This window comes from Hippopotamus amphibius, chromosome 11 (genome assembly GCF_030028045.1).
Source record: "Hippopotamus amphibius kiboko isolate mHipAmp2 chromosome 11, mHipAmp2.hap2, whole genome shotgun sequence".
Classification (NCBI taxonomy): domain Eukaryota; kingdom Metazoa; phylum Chordata; class Mammalia; order Artiodactyla; family Hippopotamidae; genus Hippopotamus; species Hippopotamus amphibius.
The window spans coordinates 94,888,776-94,904,164 of record NC_080196.1 but is presented as its reverse complement, the minus strand read 5'-3'; the positions used below and the strand labels follow the sequence as shown (position 1 = coordinate 94,904,164).

The 15,389-nt window shown below is 34.2% G+C and overlaps 1 protein-coding gene across 1 annotated transcript in view; it reads left to right on the top strand.

Annotated features, from left to right (window-relative positions):
* The window catches only part of MBD2 (methyl-CpG binding domain protein 2), a 65,095-nt gene that overhangs the window by 32,414 nt on the left and 17,292 nt on the right, over positions 1-15,389 (top strand). The window contains exon 3 of the mRNA XM_057698644.1: positions 379-516. Within this exon, the coding sequence (XP_057554627.1) occupies positions 379-516 (138 nt within the window). The remainder of the gene's footprint in view (positions 1-378; positions 517-15,389) is intronic.

Sequence of the window (15,389 nt, the reverse complement as noted above, 5' to 3'; positions counted from 1 at the left end):
ATTTTCCTCCATTCTCGGAATGTAGAAATGACCCCTGGTTATTATCCTAAAAGCCCTCCTTCCTTTTGTGTAACCTAACCTTAAACATATTTGTTCACCTAAAAGTTCCTAGTATCTTGCTAGTTAAATTAATTATGAATTTTATATAGAGAATTTTCTTACGTGTAAGAATACAGAAAGCCTTTTATTATGAGAAAACTTTACATAAGTCTTACATAATAAAGTGATTAAAATGTATTTCAGAGTATTTAAAATGCTTAGATTGAGAAGTCTGGAATAATACAGGTTAACGTAATAGATATTGAATTAATGAAAGTAATTCATCTAATTATATTTATATATAATATTTATTCATTAAAAACACACTTCTATCCACAGGGTAAACCAGACTTGAATACAACATTGCCAATTAGACAAACAGCATCAATTTTCAAACAACCAGTAACCAAAGTCACAAATCATCCTAGTAATAAAGTGAAATCAGATCCACAACGAATGAATGAACAGCCACGTCAGGTAAGGATCTAATTGGTTCTCCAGTCTTATTTTTCAGAAAATTCTGGTATCTTTACCAGACATAGTTCAAGTAAACGCTGGTTAAAGTGGAATATATCTGGAAAGAAAATTGTTTTATATCCTAGGCTATTACATGAATGCTGGAGAATAACTGATAAGACAATATTTAGGTAAAATGTTTTAAGAAAAATATTAAGTTAATTTTAAAAGTTAAATTAATTTTATGGACTACATTTTTATGCTTTTGTGTGGTAATGTACGTCAGACTTGGTTCTGCTCTTCTTAGTTTTTTGAAGGTTATCTTTCCAGGGATAATATTTCCTAAGGGGAAGAAGCATGCAGTTTGTGTTGCTTAGTTTAAAAATATTTTCTATTATTTGGAAACTACTTTTTGTTCTGATTTCTTACTACATGAAAGCAGTCCCTCCCCTTTGGAAAAACAGAAGTAAATAAACTTTGTCAATATGGTATATTGTCCTGTGACTTCCATTTTTTTGTATAAATTGCATTTATTTTTCTCTTTCTTTATTGCTTCAAGCTGTATTCCACCAGAATCTTTCCTTAGAAAAAAGTATTATCTGAAAGGCCTCCCTGCTGCTTAATAATACCACAGAGCCAGGGGAGGGAGACTTGACAAAACGCTCAAACTTTTCAAGTAATCTTGTTCACTCACTCCCTAATTGTGGTCAAAAGTTTAGGTACTTTGTGAAATTTTGGTAGCAGTTGGGGGTGAGGGAGTGGAGGGAGAAACATCCGTGCATTTTTTTCTCTCCTTTCTCTGCCTCCTCCCACTTAAGGATTAGAAACACTGATTTGCCTACGACCATTATCTTTTGCTCTCGTATTCCCCTTTTAGATGTCTCACTCCACCTTTTCATTTGAATTTTGTTTTTCACTAGTCACTCAAGGGTCTCATCTCCAGACTTCATAAAGGATTGGGCCAAAACTTTCAGACAGTTGCTCTAGAAGAAACTACATAAAGAAATTCAGTTCCCACATCCTCTGTAGTGTTTTTTCCTCTTCAGGTGAGCCAGGAAAACAGAAGATATTTGGAGCCACATTGGATCAGCATCTTGCTATAGATGTCTCAAGATTTGAAGTTCTAAACTTGCTTTACTGTTGGTCCCCAAGAGATTCAACAGGGGCCATGTAAGTGTATCACATCCAATATAAAAGATGCGTACCTGCATGTGCCTTTAGGCTCTTGTCACCACTTAGGTTTTCTTTGGGCCATTCAGCTTTCTGTACCAGGCTTTTCCCTTCTGTTTTACTACTGCACCCACGGATAGTCACCAAAGCACGGGCAGTTTTAGTATATTCATTCCAACAGGGAAGCAGTTCTGCCATTCTCAACTTTGCCCACCTGGACAAAGCTATTCCCCGATTGTGTTCTTTCTTAGATACTGTCTAAAGTCTTGAACATCTTGTCGTTTGGCTTTTTGGTGATTTTAAAATTGTTTCCTTGTAAAGATTTTTATTGATTGAAAAATTTGAAAGTATGTAATTGGGTAAGACAGTTTGCTTCAAAAAGCCCCAAAGATAAAGAAAGTGGAATAACTAATAATACTGGTTCCATATTGAAAAGTCGAGTTGTCTCATTGAGAACAGATACTATTTAGTAAATTTTTATCCTCATCTTTTCCTTGTCAAATCATTCTCCATATAGTCTGTGAACAAATATTTTGGTTAAAGACAAACCAGGTAGCAAATTATGGTCATTTTAACAGGAATTTAATTGTTTTCTGCACCTAAGTTCAGTCACAGATTTTAAAAACAGTAGTAATTATATTTACTGGGTGTTTATCTGGTTATAGAGATATTGACAACCTAGATTTTTAAAGCTGATGTAACCAGATTAGTTGCTCCTTATTCTTTGCTATGTTGAGTAGTTTGTTTTCCTTCTTTAATTAAGGTTTGAGATTGTTCTCAAGTGAAAAGAATATGTCAAAAAAGCTAATTCATCTCCCTCCCCCACCAAAAAAACACGTCATTTTAACCCAGATCTTTTGAGGGTTTTTATCTTCCTTTTAGCTTTCAGAGACAGGAAGTGTTAAAATTATTTAGGAGGTTACTTCTCCCAAATGTTTGCACTGTTTTTTCACATTATCCTCTTGTCACCTGACAGTTTTTGCTGGATGTTTTTGATTGTACTAGGACATTAGTTGTCTCTCCCCCTTCTTTATCTGGAACATAAGAATTGAGGTAATATTTGACTACTGTCTCACTAGTAGGATTTCAAAATATAGGACTGTGCATTGAGTAAATGTAGGAAAATATTTGAGACAACTTTTGCATTAATGTTTTTAAAATCGTGATCTGTCATCCTGACTATTCCAGTTTAGATTGAGGTTTTTAAGTAAAGGAAAGCTGTTGATTTTAATTATACTTTGACTTACACCTGGCAGTTGACTATTAGTGAGCTGTTATTGTTGAGGAGATAGTTGGCAGAAAATACATAGGCAGAAATGATTCTTCCAATTTTGCTGCCTTTTGCATAGCTTCATTGAACTAGATTGGTAATATAAATTGCTAGATACTTCATTTGGAGAAGTTATTTTGATCATAGAGTAAATTAGACAATCAGGTTCCTGCAGATATAAATGTTTTTACCTTAATTGTATCACATTCTTTTAATAAGATATTCCAGCTAGTGGTATTGTAATTCCTTTTGGAGTGTTGAAGTTTGAGACCTAGAACTAGGCTTTGATTTTTAGATCTTTTACCTTGAATTGGTTTGAAGTGCTTAGATGTGAAACAATCATAGAAATTCATAATTGTGTTTTTATATAACAGACATCCTATGTCTAGGCCTGTCTATATGGCAGTCTAATTTGAATTCTATAAAATATGTAAATTATGAGTTTCTAATGTATTGATTCCTTGAAAATGCCTTCGTTTTAAAAGTGCAGATTAGGATATGTAAACAAAAGTGCATTAAGCAGAATTCAGCAGTGATTTCTGCCTATAATTAAAATTATAAGGTAGAGATGGCTTTTGTAAAATCTGGTTATGATAGGGTACGTGGCCAGGCAGTTCTATATATACTACCAGCATGTTTAACATGTGCTTGTCTTTTCATTAGATTAAAAAGAAATCTTGAGTTGGGTGGAGAGAACTCTACCAGCTCTAAGACTCTTATCCCAACCAGTAAGATCACTGAAGTATCCTTATTTGCCAGACATGTAAAACACGCCCAAAATTCTTTTTAATCTAATTGAATTGTGATTTTGCTCTTAAGGGTGTCTTTCCTAGCTTCCTTCTTTCAGTATATGAAGAACTCACATATCTGTTTCTTTCTTATTTCTTTAATGCTGTCATCTTTGACACTTTCTGGTCTCTTGCTTTTTCTCTTTTTTTATTCTCAAATCAAAGAAACTTCATCTTTGAGTCATTAATTCTTTTTAATTACAGCTGATAAGCTTTAGGTGTTTCTGATAGTCTTTGACTATTAATTACATTTCTTATAGAATATTCTTTTTTTTTTTACACCTGAAGGTAAATATTTAAATCACTGAAGAAGTGGATTTAAATCTTCCATTTGATCCTAGATTTTTTCCTTTTATTTTGTTAGCTAATTCTTTGTTCAAAGGATATGAAACTTTCCTTTATGCCCTTCCAGAAATGTCTTTTTTTTTTAATGATTTTTTTCCAGCTTTATTGGGATATATTGATAATTGACATATATCATCATGTAAGTTTAAGGTATAAAATGTGATGAGTTGATACATGTATACATTGCAAAATGATTACCACAAAAAGGTTAGTTAATATATCTGTGACCTCATATAATTAGCTTTTTTTTTTTTTGTTATGGTGGTGATGGTGAGAACATTTAAGATCTCTCTTAGCAACTTTCAGGTATATAATACAGTACTGTTAACTGTAGTCACCAGGCTGTACATTAGATCCGCAGAACTTATTCATCTAACTACAAGTTTGTGCCGTTTGATCAACATCTCCCCATCTCCCCCACCTTTAGCCCCTGGCAACCACCATTCTACTCTTTGTTTCTATGAGTTTGGCTTTTTGAGATTCCATATGTAAGTGAGACCATACAGTATTTGCTTTCTTCATTTGACTTACTTCACTTAGCATAGTGACCTCAAGGTTCATCTACGTTATCACAAATGGCAGTGTTTCCTTTTTTTTTAATGGATGATAATATTCCATTGTGTACACACACACACACATATATACACATTAGCCATTCACCCATCAATGGAAACTTAGTTTCCATAACTTGGTTATTGTGAATAAAGTTGCAGTGAATATGGGGGTGCAGATATCTCTTTGAGATGTTGATTTCGTCTCCTTTGGATATATACCTAGAAGTGGGATTGCTGGATCATGTGGTAGTTCTATTTCTAGTCTCTTGAGGAACTCTCATAATGTTTTCCATCATGGCCGCACCAGTTTACCTTCTTATCAACAGTGCATGAGGGTTCCCTTTTCTCTACATCCTTGCCAGCACTTAAATCTCATCTTGTTGATAATAACCAAGAGTGACTATTTTTACATGTTAGAAGAAACTTTCTAGATGAAAGAGAAATTTTAAAAACATGCACTTTAAAGACATTGTGTGTGGAAAGTTTATAAAATATTTTAGTATTCAGTTATTATAACCCTGAAAATTGCTGTTCATTCCAGACATTCTAACATTTACTTTTTCCTAACCTCTGACAGTTATTTCTAGTTTAGTCTTTAGTATAAAGCTTCCATGAGTAAGAAATAGATAAGCTAAAGCACAGAGTTCCATGGAGGATATTATATTCCTTGTCTCTAGACAGACAGATTTGCTGCCTGGGCAGAGGAAATAGATGATATGTCGTCTTGTACTATTTAAAAGCATTATTCTGGGTGACATTGGAAAGATGCCATGTATATATACATGCTTTAAAACGTTTCATCTAACATTATATTATACACATTTAATCCATATTTTATATAATTTGTGTGCTGTAATTTTGTAATTAACTGTATATTATTCTGACTGTGCATGATACTAGCATACAACTTACTTAATCATTTCCATATTGTTATTTCCAATTTTTTACCATTATAGGTAGTACTCCAGTGAGTATCCTTATGTATGTAAGTTCCTTCCTATATTTTTCAGTATCTCCTTGGGCTAGATTCCCAGAAGTATAATTAGCATGAACATTTATGATTTTTGATACATACTGGCTAGTTGATTTCCAAAGAGTTGTACCAAATTAAAAGTCTATTGACAAATTATGTGCAATTCAGTTTCAGCTTACCTTCTATGGTATTATTAACAATATTTCTTCTTCTTGGTAATTCATTATATAAAAACTGTATTTCATTTTAAATTTGCATTTATTTGAATATTTGTGAAGTTGAACAGACTAAAGCATTTGTGTTTATAAATTTGCAAATGAGATGATTAAAGGATTTGAACAAGGAAGTAGCTCTTTTGTTACCCCTCTGAACTGAACTTGACCATATCTTGTGACCTAAAGCTAATACCAATATCTGTGCTTCCCAGATACATTCCCTCTTACCTTCTCAGACATCTCACTCAGTGGATTCTGTCAGCTACCTTTCATCTTCAACTTCTTTTTAAACTGGCTTCTTCTCCAAAGCACTTAACTATATTCAAATCTTCCCTATCTTAAAAATTATTTTTTACTCTGTCTCCTTTAGAATTCATTTTCTTTCTTTTCCCTTTATAGTCAAACTTCTTGGAGTTGTGTGTATTTACTAGCTACTTTACCTCAATTTTTGTGTCTCTGGAATACTGCTTTTGTTCCCACTGTGCCACTTGAACTGTTCTCATCAGGATTACTGATGATCCTAATGAAACTGGATGAACAAATTTCAGCCCTTAAATTACTTGACCTGCTTTAGTACTAGGCAGTCTGACTACTCTTGCCTTCTGAAATACTGTCTTTTATTCTGTGACACTGTACACTCTTGGTTTTCCTCCTTCTTTGTTTTTTCTCAATTCCCATCCTAGGTTCTTTCTGTGTCTATCTTTCAAAATGGTGGGGTTTCCTAGGAAATACTATGCATTCTTCTCTGTATGTAAACCCTCCCTGGATGATTTCACTCATTGTCATGGCTTCAGTTATCATCTACATGTTAATGATTTCCAAATTTACATCTTTATCCTGGGCTTCAGTTGTTTGTATCAATCCATCTACTAATATTGTTTGCTTGGAAGTCTCACCAGCATCTCTAATTCATCTTCCCAAACTTCATCATCATCCTTTCAGACCAGCTCTTCCTTCTGTATGCTTTATCTGAGTGTAAGTACTGCTGTCCACTTGACTACCTAAGCCAGAAACCTGACTCGATCATCATCCTTGACTCTTCCCATCTGTCACTATGGTAGATGCAATGAAAACAAAAAGCAGAGGAGTGAGAGAATATATGGTCTTTGGAAGCAGAGAAGTATGGGGAGGACATTCTAGACAGAAATTTTAATCTTGTTCTTGTATGCAATATGAGAACTGACTTAAGGCTAGGAGACCATTGAAGAAAGTATAGGAGATTAGGGCATAAACGGTAAGATTTGTTTCATGCTGGTTGTAAGATAATTGACAAAATTTTATCGATGGATCAGCTGTGTCTATGAGAAAAGTTTTAGAATTTAGGTAACTGGGAAAACAATGTCATTGACTGGAATGTGGAAGTATTTTTTAAATAATAATATATGAATATGAGTATTAGAAAATGTATATTCTTAAAGCAGTTGTGGAAAGTGAAAGATCCAGGTAGCAAAAGATGATGGGTTGTAGCCTTGGAGAGAAAAGCAGTTTGAAGATTAGTCAGTTTTATTGGGGTAAGAGTTGCAGCTAAAAGATTATATGCGAATTTTTTAGAAAAAGTAATGAACCCATAGGTTTTTTATTCATAGTAACCTTTAATCATCATATATTTTTCTAGATTGTTTAAAAATATTTCACCTACATGGGGAGATCCATGACATTTTTTGAAAATTTTTGTATTTCTTTAACATAGGAATATAGGTGAAAAAAAATCAAATACTAAAAAACTTGCATTTCAAAACAGTAGTTTCCTACTTTTTATTTCTTCTAGTCCCATTTCCAGAAGCACTTATTCTCAGTTCTGGTCATTTACCTTTATAATTATCTCTGTATTTCTGAATAATATACTTATTATGCTACTTCTTTATTTGTTAATTTTAGACATTATTTCTTGACTCTCCACAATGGTACATGAGTACATAGTCTTCTCTCTGCTTCATGTGCCCAACATAGTTACATTACATTTTTAGTTAAATAGGTTAAATAGTCAGGGTTTACATTATTACGACTGAAAATATTCATGGTTAGGGCAAGTGATGTCCTGTCATCAGCATCAGAATTCTTTATTGGTGTCAATCTTAAGAATTATGTGCTATGTTTTCTTTACAATAGAGTTAATCTTTCCTAATGCTTTAACATTTCTGCCATATGTCCATCGATAATATTTTCCTTATGTTAAAGTCCACGGGGTTCCTTGTATCTTTCCTGGAGTCACCTCTGCTCCTCTTCAGTCTGGATTCGTTCTCTGGTCTTGCTGTGTTGCTGTAGCTCTCGGGATTTTCTTTGTTATGCTTTAGTCTGGAACTCTCCAGAGTTCTTTTGTGAAATTCTGTCTTCCTCTGTCTCAGTAGACACCCACAATTTGTAACAAATCCTTCTGTAGCATTCTAATAAAACATAATGGAAGGTAAAATTTTTGAGAACCTGCTCATTGGAAGTAAACGTAATTCCAGCTGGACACAATCAAGTTTGTCTGGGTGTGAAATCCTAGACTGAGAGTCTTTTTCCCTGGAGTTTTGAAGGCATTGCTTTATTGTTCTCTAGCTTCAGTGTTGCCTGAGAGAAGTTCAGTGCCATTCTGAATCTCTGTTCCTCCTTTGTGGTCTTTTTTTTTGTTTTCCTCTTTGAAAATGTTTAGTATGTTTATGATTTTTAAAAATTCACTGACGTACTTTTAGGCCTTTTTTCATTCACTGGGCATTTAGCAGGTGACAGAGGGAGATTTTTGTCCTTTGCATGGGAAACTTTCTTGTGTCATTTTTCCATTCTTCTACTGAATCCCCTAACTTTCTATTCTCTCTTGTATAAGTTGTGTATTAGCCATCTTAGAATTTTTCTATTTCTACTTTTGTATTTTCTTTCTTATTACTATTGTTATTGTTTTACTTTCTGGGATATTTTCATGATTTTAACATTTAGCCCTTTTTTCAGATTTTTTATTTTGGTGATCATATTTTTAATTTCCAGTAGGTTTCTTGGTTTTTGTATATAAAATTTTGCTGTTTTTATTTTATAGGTACCACCTCTACTCTTTCCTCTCTGAATCTATTAACTATAAGGATATTTTTTTATTGTTTGCTATTTGTTTTTTCTCTGTTCTCTGCATTGAATATTCTTTTGTTGTTGTTAATTTTAGTTTCTATCTTTCTTGTTGGCTGTTGTGGCTGTTGTTTCAGTGAATATTCTAGTACATGTTTTTGATTTTGGGTTTATACAGAAGTGCTAGGTCAGAAAGCATGCAAATGTTCAGCTCTATTAGATGCTACCATATAGTTTTCCAAAGTGGTTGTACAAAGTTAGCCTTCTACCACAGTCTGCAGTTGCTTCAAATTCTTGTCAACACTTGGTATTATCAGTCTTTAAATTTTGAACATTCTAGTATGTGTTTAAGGGTATTTTGTTACAGTTTTAACTTGTGTTTCCTTGGTATTTAAATGATTTAGTGCACTATTTGTCTTTTGGCTGTATAGATATCCTTTCTTTTGAAGTGCCTACTCAAGTCTTTTATGCATTGTTCTATGTTGTTTATCTTTTTTTCATTGACTTGTGGGAGTTCTTTGTATATTCTGAGTATCAGTTCTTTGTCAGATATATCTATCACATATATCTTCTTCCAGTTTGCGACTTACCTTTTCCACTTCCTTAATGGAAGTTCATAATTTTAAGAGAGTTGGGAGGTGGGATAGAGACTAGAAGAGTGTGGGAGTGGGGGCCCTGGGGCGCTAGTGATATTGTATTTCTTAATCTGTGTGGTAGTTACGTGAGTGTGTTTACTTTATGAAACTTCAGTGAGCTGTACACTTATGTTTGTTTTACACTTTTCTGTATATTAATACTTCAATGATGTTTTATAAAAACTAAAGAATATGCTTTCTCAGTCTCTTCTTTTTATTTATGTGACGTTTAAGAAATTTTTGCTTACTCCAAAGTTATCAATATATTCCTCATGTCATCTTCTGAAAGATTTGTTTTGCTTTTCCATTTGGGTCTACAATCCATCTGGAGTTGACTTTTGTGTATGACAGGAGGTGGATTTATTTTTCTCCTATATGGATATCCGACTGACCTAGCACCATTTACTGAAAGACCATTCTTTTTCCATTTCTTTGTGTTGTCACCTCTGTCATATATGAAATGTGTAAGTGTGAAAGTTGTGAAAGTCTGTTTTTGGTCTGTTCTATTCCTTTGGTCTATCTATACACTTGAATCTGTTTCTACACTCTGTTCTACTTGGTCTGTTTGTCTGCTGTTTCCCAATACTGCACTGTTTTAATTGCTGTCGTTTTATAAGAAGTCTTGATATCTGGTAGTGTACCTTTTCCAGCTTTGTTATTCTCCATTCAAGATTATCTTGGTTAGTCTTAGCTGTTGGCATTTCCACATACATTTTTGGAATCAGTTTGTCAAGTCTTCTTTAAAGTCTGCCAGTACTTAAGTCTATAAACCTATTTGGGGGATGACTAACATTTTTTACAATATTGTCTTACAATTCACTAATCTGGTATATCCCACCATTAAGATTTTATAGTTTTCAGTCTAGAGATCTTATGTGTCTTTAACTGATTTTTAGATATTTGATGTTTTTTGATGCTATTCTGAATATATTAAAACTTTTCTAGTTGTCTGATGCTAATGTGCAGAAATAAGTTGAATTTTGTATATTGACTGTGTATTCAGTTTTCTTCCTAAATTCACTTATTAAATACTCAGTGAGTCCCTCTAACTTTATACATGAACAAACGTATCATCTGCAAACAAGAGTTTTATTTCTTCCTTGCCTATCCTTAAACCTTTGATTTTCTTTTTTCCTTGTCTTAGTTCACTGGCTTGGAATGTTAAGATAATCTCAAATAAAAATGATAACAGGTGTCCTTGTCTTATCGTATTACCAAGGAACATTTTTAATGATTCTTGATTAAATATGATGCTTGCTATAGGTTTTTTGGTAAATATCCTTTGTCAAATTCAGGAAATTCACTTTATTTCTAGTTTACTAAGAATATTTTTTCACGAATGGGTATTGAATTTTATCAAATTATTTTCCCTACCTAGTTAAATGATAGCATGATTTTATTCTATTAATACAGTGAATTACAGTGATTGGTTGATGTGATGAATTGCAATGCTTGATATTTTTGAATGGGAAACATACCTTGAATTCCTGGATTAAGCTCAATGTGGTCATGATGTGTTCTTGCTGTTACCACTGTTTAGATTTGTTGTTATTTTGTTTAGGATTTTTTGCACTTGTATTCACAAGAGAGACTGACTTGCATTTTTCTTTGCATTTTTCTTTTCTCAAAACTTTCTTCTCAAGCTTTAGTATCAAGGTTTTGCTGGCCTTGTAAAATAAGCTGGGAGGTGATCTCTCTTTTAATATTCTCTGGAAGAGTTTGTGTAAGGTTGTTACTTTTCTTTAAATGTTTGGAAGACTTAATTGTGGAGTCGTCTCAACCTAATCTGTTGTTGTTGTTTTTAAATGGGAAGGATTGAAATTGCAGATTCAATTTATTTAATCAGTACATGGATGAATATTCATAGTTTCTATTTCTTCTTATACCAATTTTGAGAACATGGTTTTCTAGGAATTTGTGCATTTCATAATTTTCAAATTAATGGTATAAGTTGTTCATAATATTTTCTAGTAATATTTTTAATGTTTGTAGTACCTATTGTGATAACCTCTTTTCTCTGATGTTGGTTGTATCTAGATGAAAGGTGGCATGAAGTATTGGGGAGAGCTTTTTTAACAAGTTTTGAACTCAATCTATACATGCACATTTCCCTATGGAAAACCAAACTCTAATTTTATCATCAAATTTATTACGATAACATTTATTTTATAGAAGTTAGTTAATTACAGTGGATTAAACTTTGTCTTGTTTGACACTTATTACCTTCAAGTAGTTTTCTAGTAATGCTGGGGACTTGCTTTCTCACAGTCTATATTTGTTTGCTATTTCTTTACGCTTCATTGTCAGCTTTTTGAGTCCCTTTATTTTTAGAGATTAGTTGATTTTTTTCCTATTTGATCTGAGGTTTTTTTCATTTATAGCTGAGTTGATCATTACATTTTTTGATTTTATAGATATGTTTGGTCTTGATTCTATCACTCTATATACTGTTTTAAATATTTTATTGTCATTTTCTGGTATTAATATTTCTGCTCTGAGGTCTCAGTTTCCCATTTAAATTCATACTTCTGACAATTTTGAGGATTTGTAGCCTGATTTTAGTTCTTGTGGTTGCTCAATGTTATGTTTTAAATAGTACATATGTACTTCTATTTCTTGATTTGTTGATATTAAAAAGGAAATAGTATCCATTAAAAAATGAGGAATTGACTTACACTATTGAAATTAGTTTCAAGGAAGCTCTTCTGAAGTGCATCTCTTCTGATAAACAGCTAATGATAGCTATCTATCAGAGATCAAAGTTCTCGCAGTTGGGTGGGTTTTGAAATCAATTCATTTCTTCAGCAGCATCTATTGCTGCTTCTCTGACGGTGCTGTGCAAACACACACATCAGACATATATCCTGTCCTTATAAAACTTCCCAATCTAATAAGGAAAACAGACACTGAACAAGTAATCCTAACTGTGTGGAAAGGTGACGTAGAAGAAATAACGGTGCATACCTACATCTTCATATGGCCTTATGTATTAATAAGAAAACTCTTGTTAAAACTTTTCCTGTGAGAGTAGCACATGACAAACTTATAGGCCTCATGAATGAGTATTCTTGTACCATGGTCATCTTAGCATAAGGGCACCTTTTCAGGTATTTGGCAAGTATTGATACTACCTGCCCACTCTGTGTAAGTGAAGTGGTGTTCAGGGCAGAGTTTAGACAAGCAGCTGCAGCACATGGTTACTGCACCTGCATCCTCCTCAACTCTGATTTTTGCCTTGTGCTTCACCCGCCATCCTCTCCAGCCCCAACTATTGTCTTGTGCCTTAACAAGAGATCTCACTGTAGTTTGCACAGCCACGTGAACCAAGCTTTTCCATGATTTACATGATAATTTTCTTGTCATTATCTAGCCCTTTCTTCCTAGGCCACTCCCCCTAAATAAGAGGGTAGCTTATGTTTGACTTTTGATGTTTGCAAGCCATGGTATTTAAGTTAAGTTGTTTTTGCTGACCAAAACTGGACAACTCAGATATCATATGGGGTTGATTTGAAATAGAGCAGTTTATAAACTGGACAGCAAATTCCTTCTGGGCAGGAAACATCATTCCTCTGTGTAGCCCTAACCCAGTGTCTTGCATATTTAGCTTTTCATGAGTCACTGAGTACAAAGTGTACATTTTTGGGGTTTTGCTTTAGTCTACAAATACATGACAGGATCCTTTGTTCTTTGATTAGGTTTAGCAAAAGCCTTAGAAAAGTGAATAAGATATTCATTGAAATTATGAGGTCCTAACATTAGAAACGATTCTAAGCAATTCAGTAAAATTTTTATATTTTCAAAGAACTTCCTCATTTTTATCAGTGTTTATCATCTGAGATAGATAAGGCAGTTATTAGTATTTCTATGTTACTGTGAAAATACGAAGGCGCTTAAGCAACTTCCCTAAGACAGCATGTCAATTTAATGGCTGAGTCAGAGCTAAAGCATTAAACTTCCTAACCAGTTTTTTTCATGTTTCCCTGAATTCCCTCTACTTATCCACAAATTCATCCCACAAAATTGGAGTGTCTCACATCATATTCTTGACAGAGATGAAGATTGTGCAAGTTAAAATTCATACAATGATTAGATTTTTAAAGGTAACTTTTGGTTCTTCTGCTTTACAAAGTATTAACGCTTCTGTCCTCAAATATTTTAAAAGGTATATTACATCTTATACATTTTAAATATTTGTTTTCATTAGAAAAAATGCTTATAGTTTTATTTCTTTGACACTTACTGTTAGAAGCCTTAATTTGTTACTTAATAGTAATAGAAAATACAGAAACATACAGAGAACCATCATAAAAGGCTGACTTTCATAAGTCTGACAGCCAGCGATGGCAACAGTAAAGTAGGGCAAAGGAGGCTTGAATCAGGAATTGAATTTGGTGATTAGAAGGTTACTGTGACGTCGGCAGGTCAATGTTAATATAATAGTAGGAGCAGAGTCGAGGTTAGAAGGAAAGAATGAATGGAAGGCGAGGAAATAAGAAAGCTTCTCTCCTAGGGGAAGGAGGAAGACAGATGGTTTGAGGGAGATGTAGTTAAATAAGGACATTTTTTATGTTAGCCATGTTCCAGTGTATCTGTTTCTTCAGGGGAAGAAGCCCAAGGAGAGGAAGGGGTAAAATGGAAAGTGTGAGAGGAGGATTTGGGCAAATTGATGGGCAGGATCAGAAGGAGGCCGGAGGAGATATGACCAAGCATCAAGTGTAGAGAAGCTCTTAGAAAGACAGCAGGATAGTTATTCCTCTGAGACAGGAGAAAAGTAAACGAAGGGTGAAATGATCCAGGGGCGAACTCTGGGGCAGGGAGGATAACTGAAGAAGTTCGGGGCCTTTAGGCTTGAGCTGCTGGTGTTTCTAGTCAGCCATAGAGTCAACTATTACATTACAGGCTTCTTGGCTTAGGAGCTAATATTCAGCTTGTGATATTTAAAATGAGCAATAAGAAATAGGAGTTTGGATATATAGCAGTTTTGGATGAATTTAGTTTCATTATTGAAATCTCAGTGTTTCTATATAGTCAGTTTAATTTTTTCTAATGGAGATTATAATTTCAAAAGGTAAGGGGAGATGTAATTTAAGACAAGATATGAAACTTATATGAAATCTAAGTTTTAAGTTTTCGTATGGCTCAGTTTGGCAGGATGCTTTTTCCCTGGGCTTTTAATTTAGTATTGGCCAGGCCCTACTGATAGCTACGTACTAAGAATTTATGGAAGTTAAGATGTTCAAGATCAACCCACGGTTCTCTTTTGTTGCCGTGCCTACACTTGAACACCTGAAGTCATTCTGAATGGAGCTGTGTTTTTCTCAGTGGTCAGTGACATCTTTGCACATACATACGGTCTCTGATCCTGTGGTAAGAACTCCCTCTAAAATCTGTACACACAGATGCTTTTCAACTTAGAGCTTGGGATATAAAATGTCGTATTTCGGTTGTTTGGAACTCCACATCTTCCAATAGAAATGATATTGTAAATGGTTCTAGTGTCCCAGACCAGCCCACAAAAGACCATTAAATCTGAAGTGCGTCTGAATTATTAAAAATAATTACTACTTATAACCATGTTTCTGTGAGGAAATGTGTTCAGTTTCAACTCTTAAGAAGTGTTTCTCCTACTTTTGCTTTATCTTACCCCCTGGCTGTCTGGCAGTGACAAAGGAGGCACCCAGCTCCAGGCCACTTAGTGTGGTTCTGATAAGGCCCAGGAGTGAAGAGCTGGGATAGAGACTCTGAAAGTTGAGAAAGCTGGCTGCGGTGGTGCATATGCCAGGGGAGGGGGTCTTCTTCCTGTTTCAGCTGTGAGGTCTGGGCCCCTGTCGCTGTAAACCTCCTGTCTTCCTGTTTCCTTTCTCTTTCTCTGGACCCCTGTTTCTCAGCCTGACCTGATTTTGTCCTC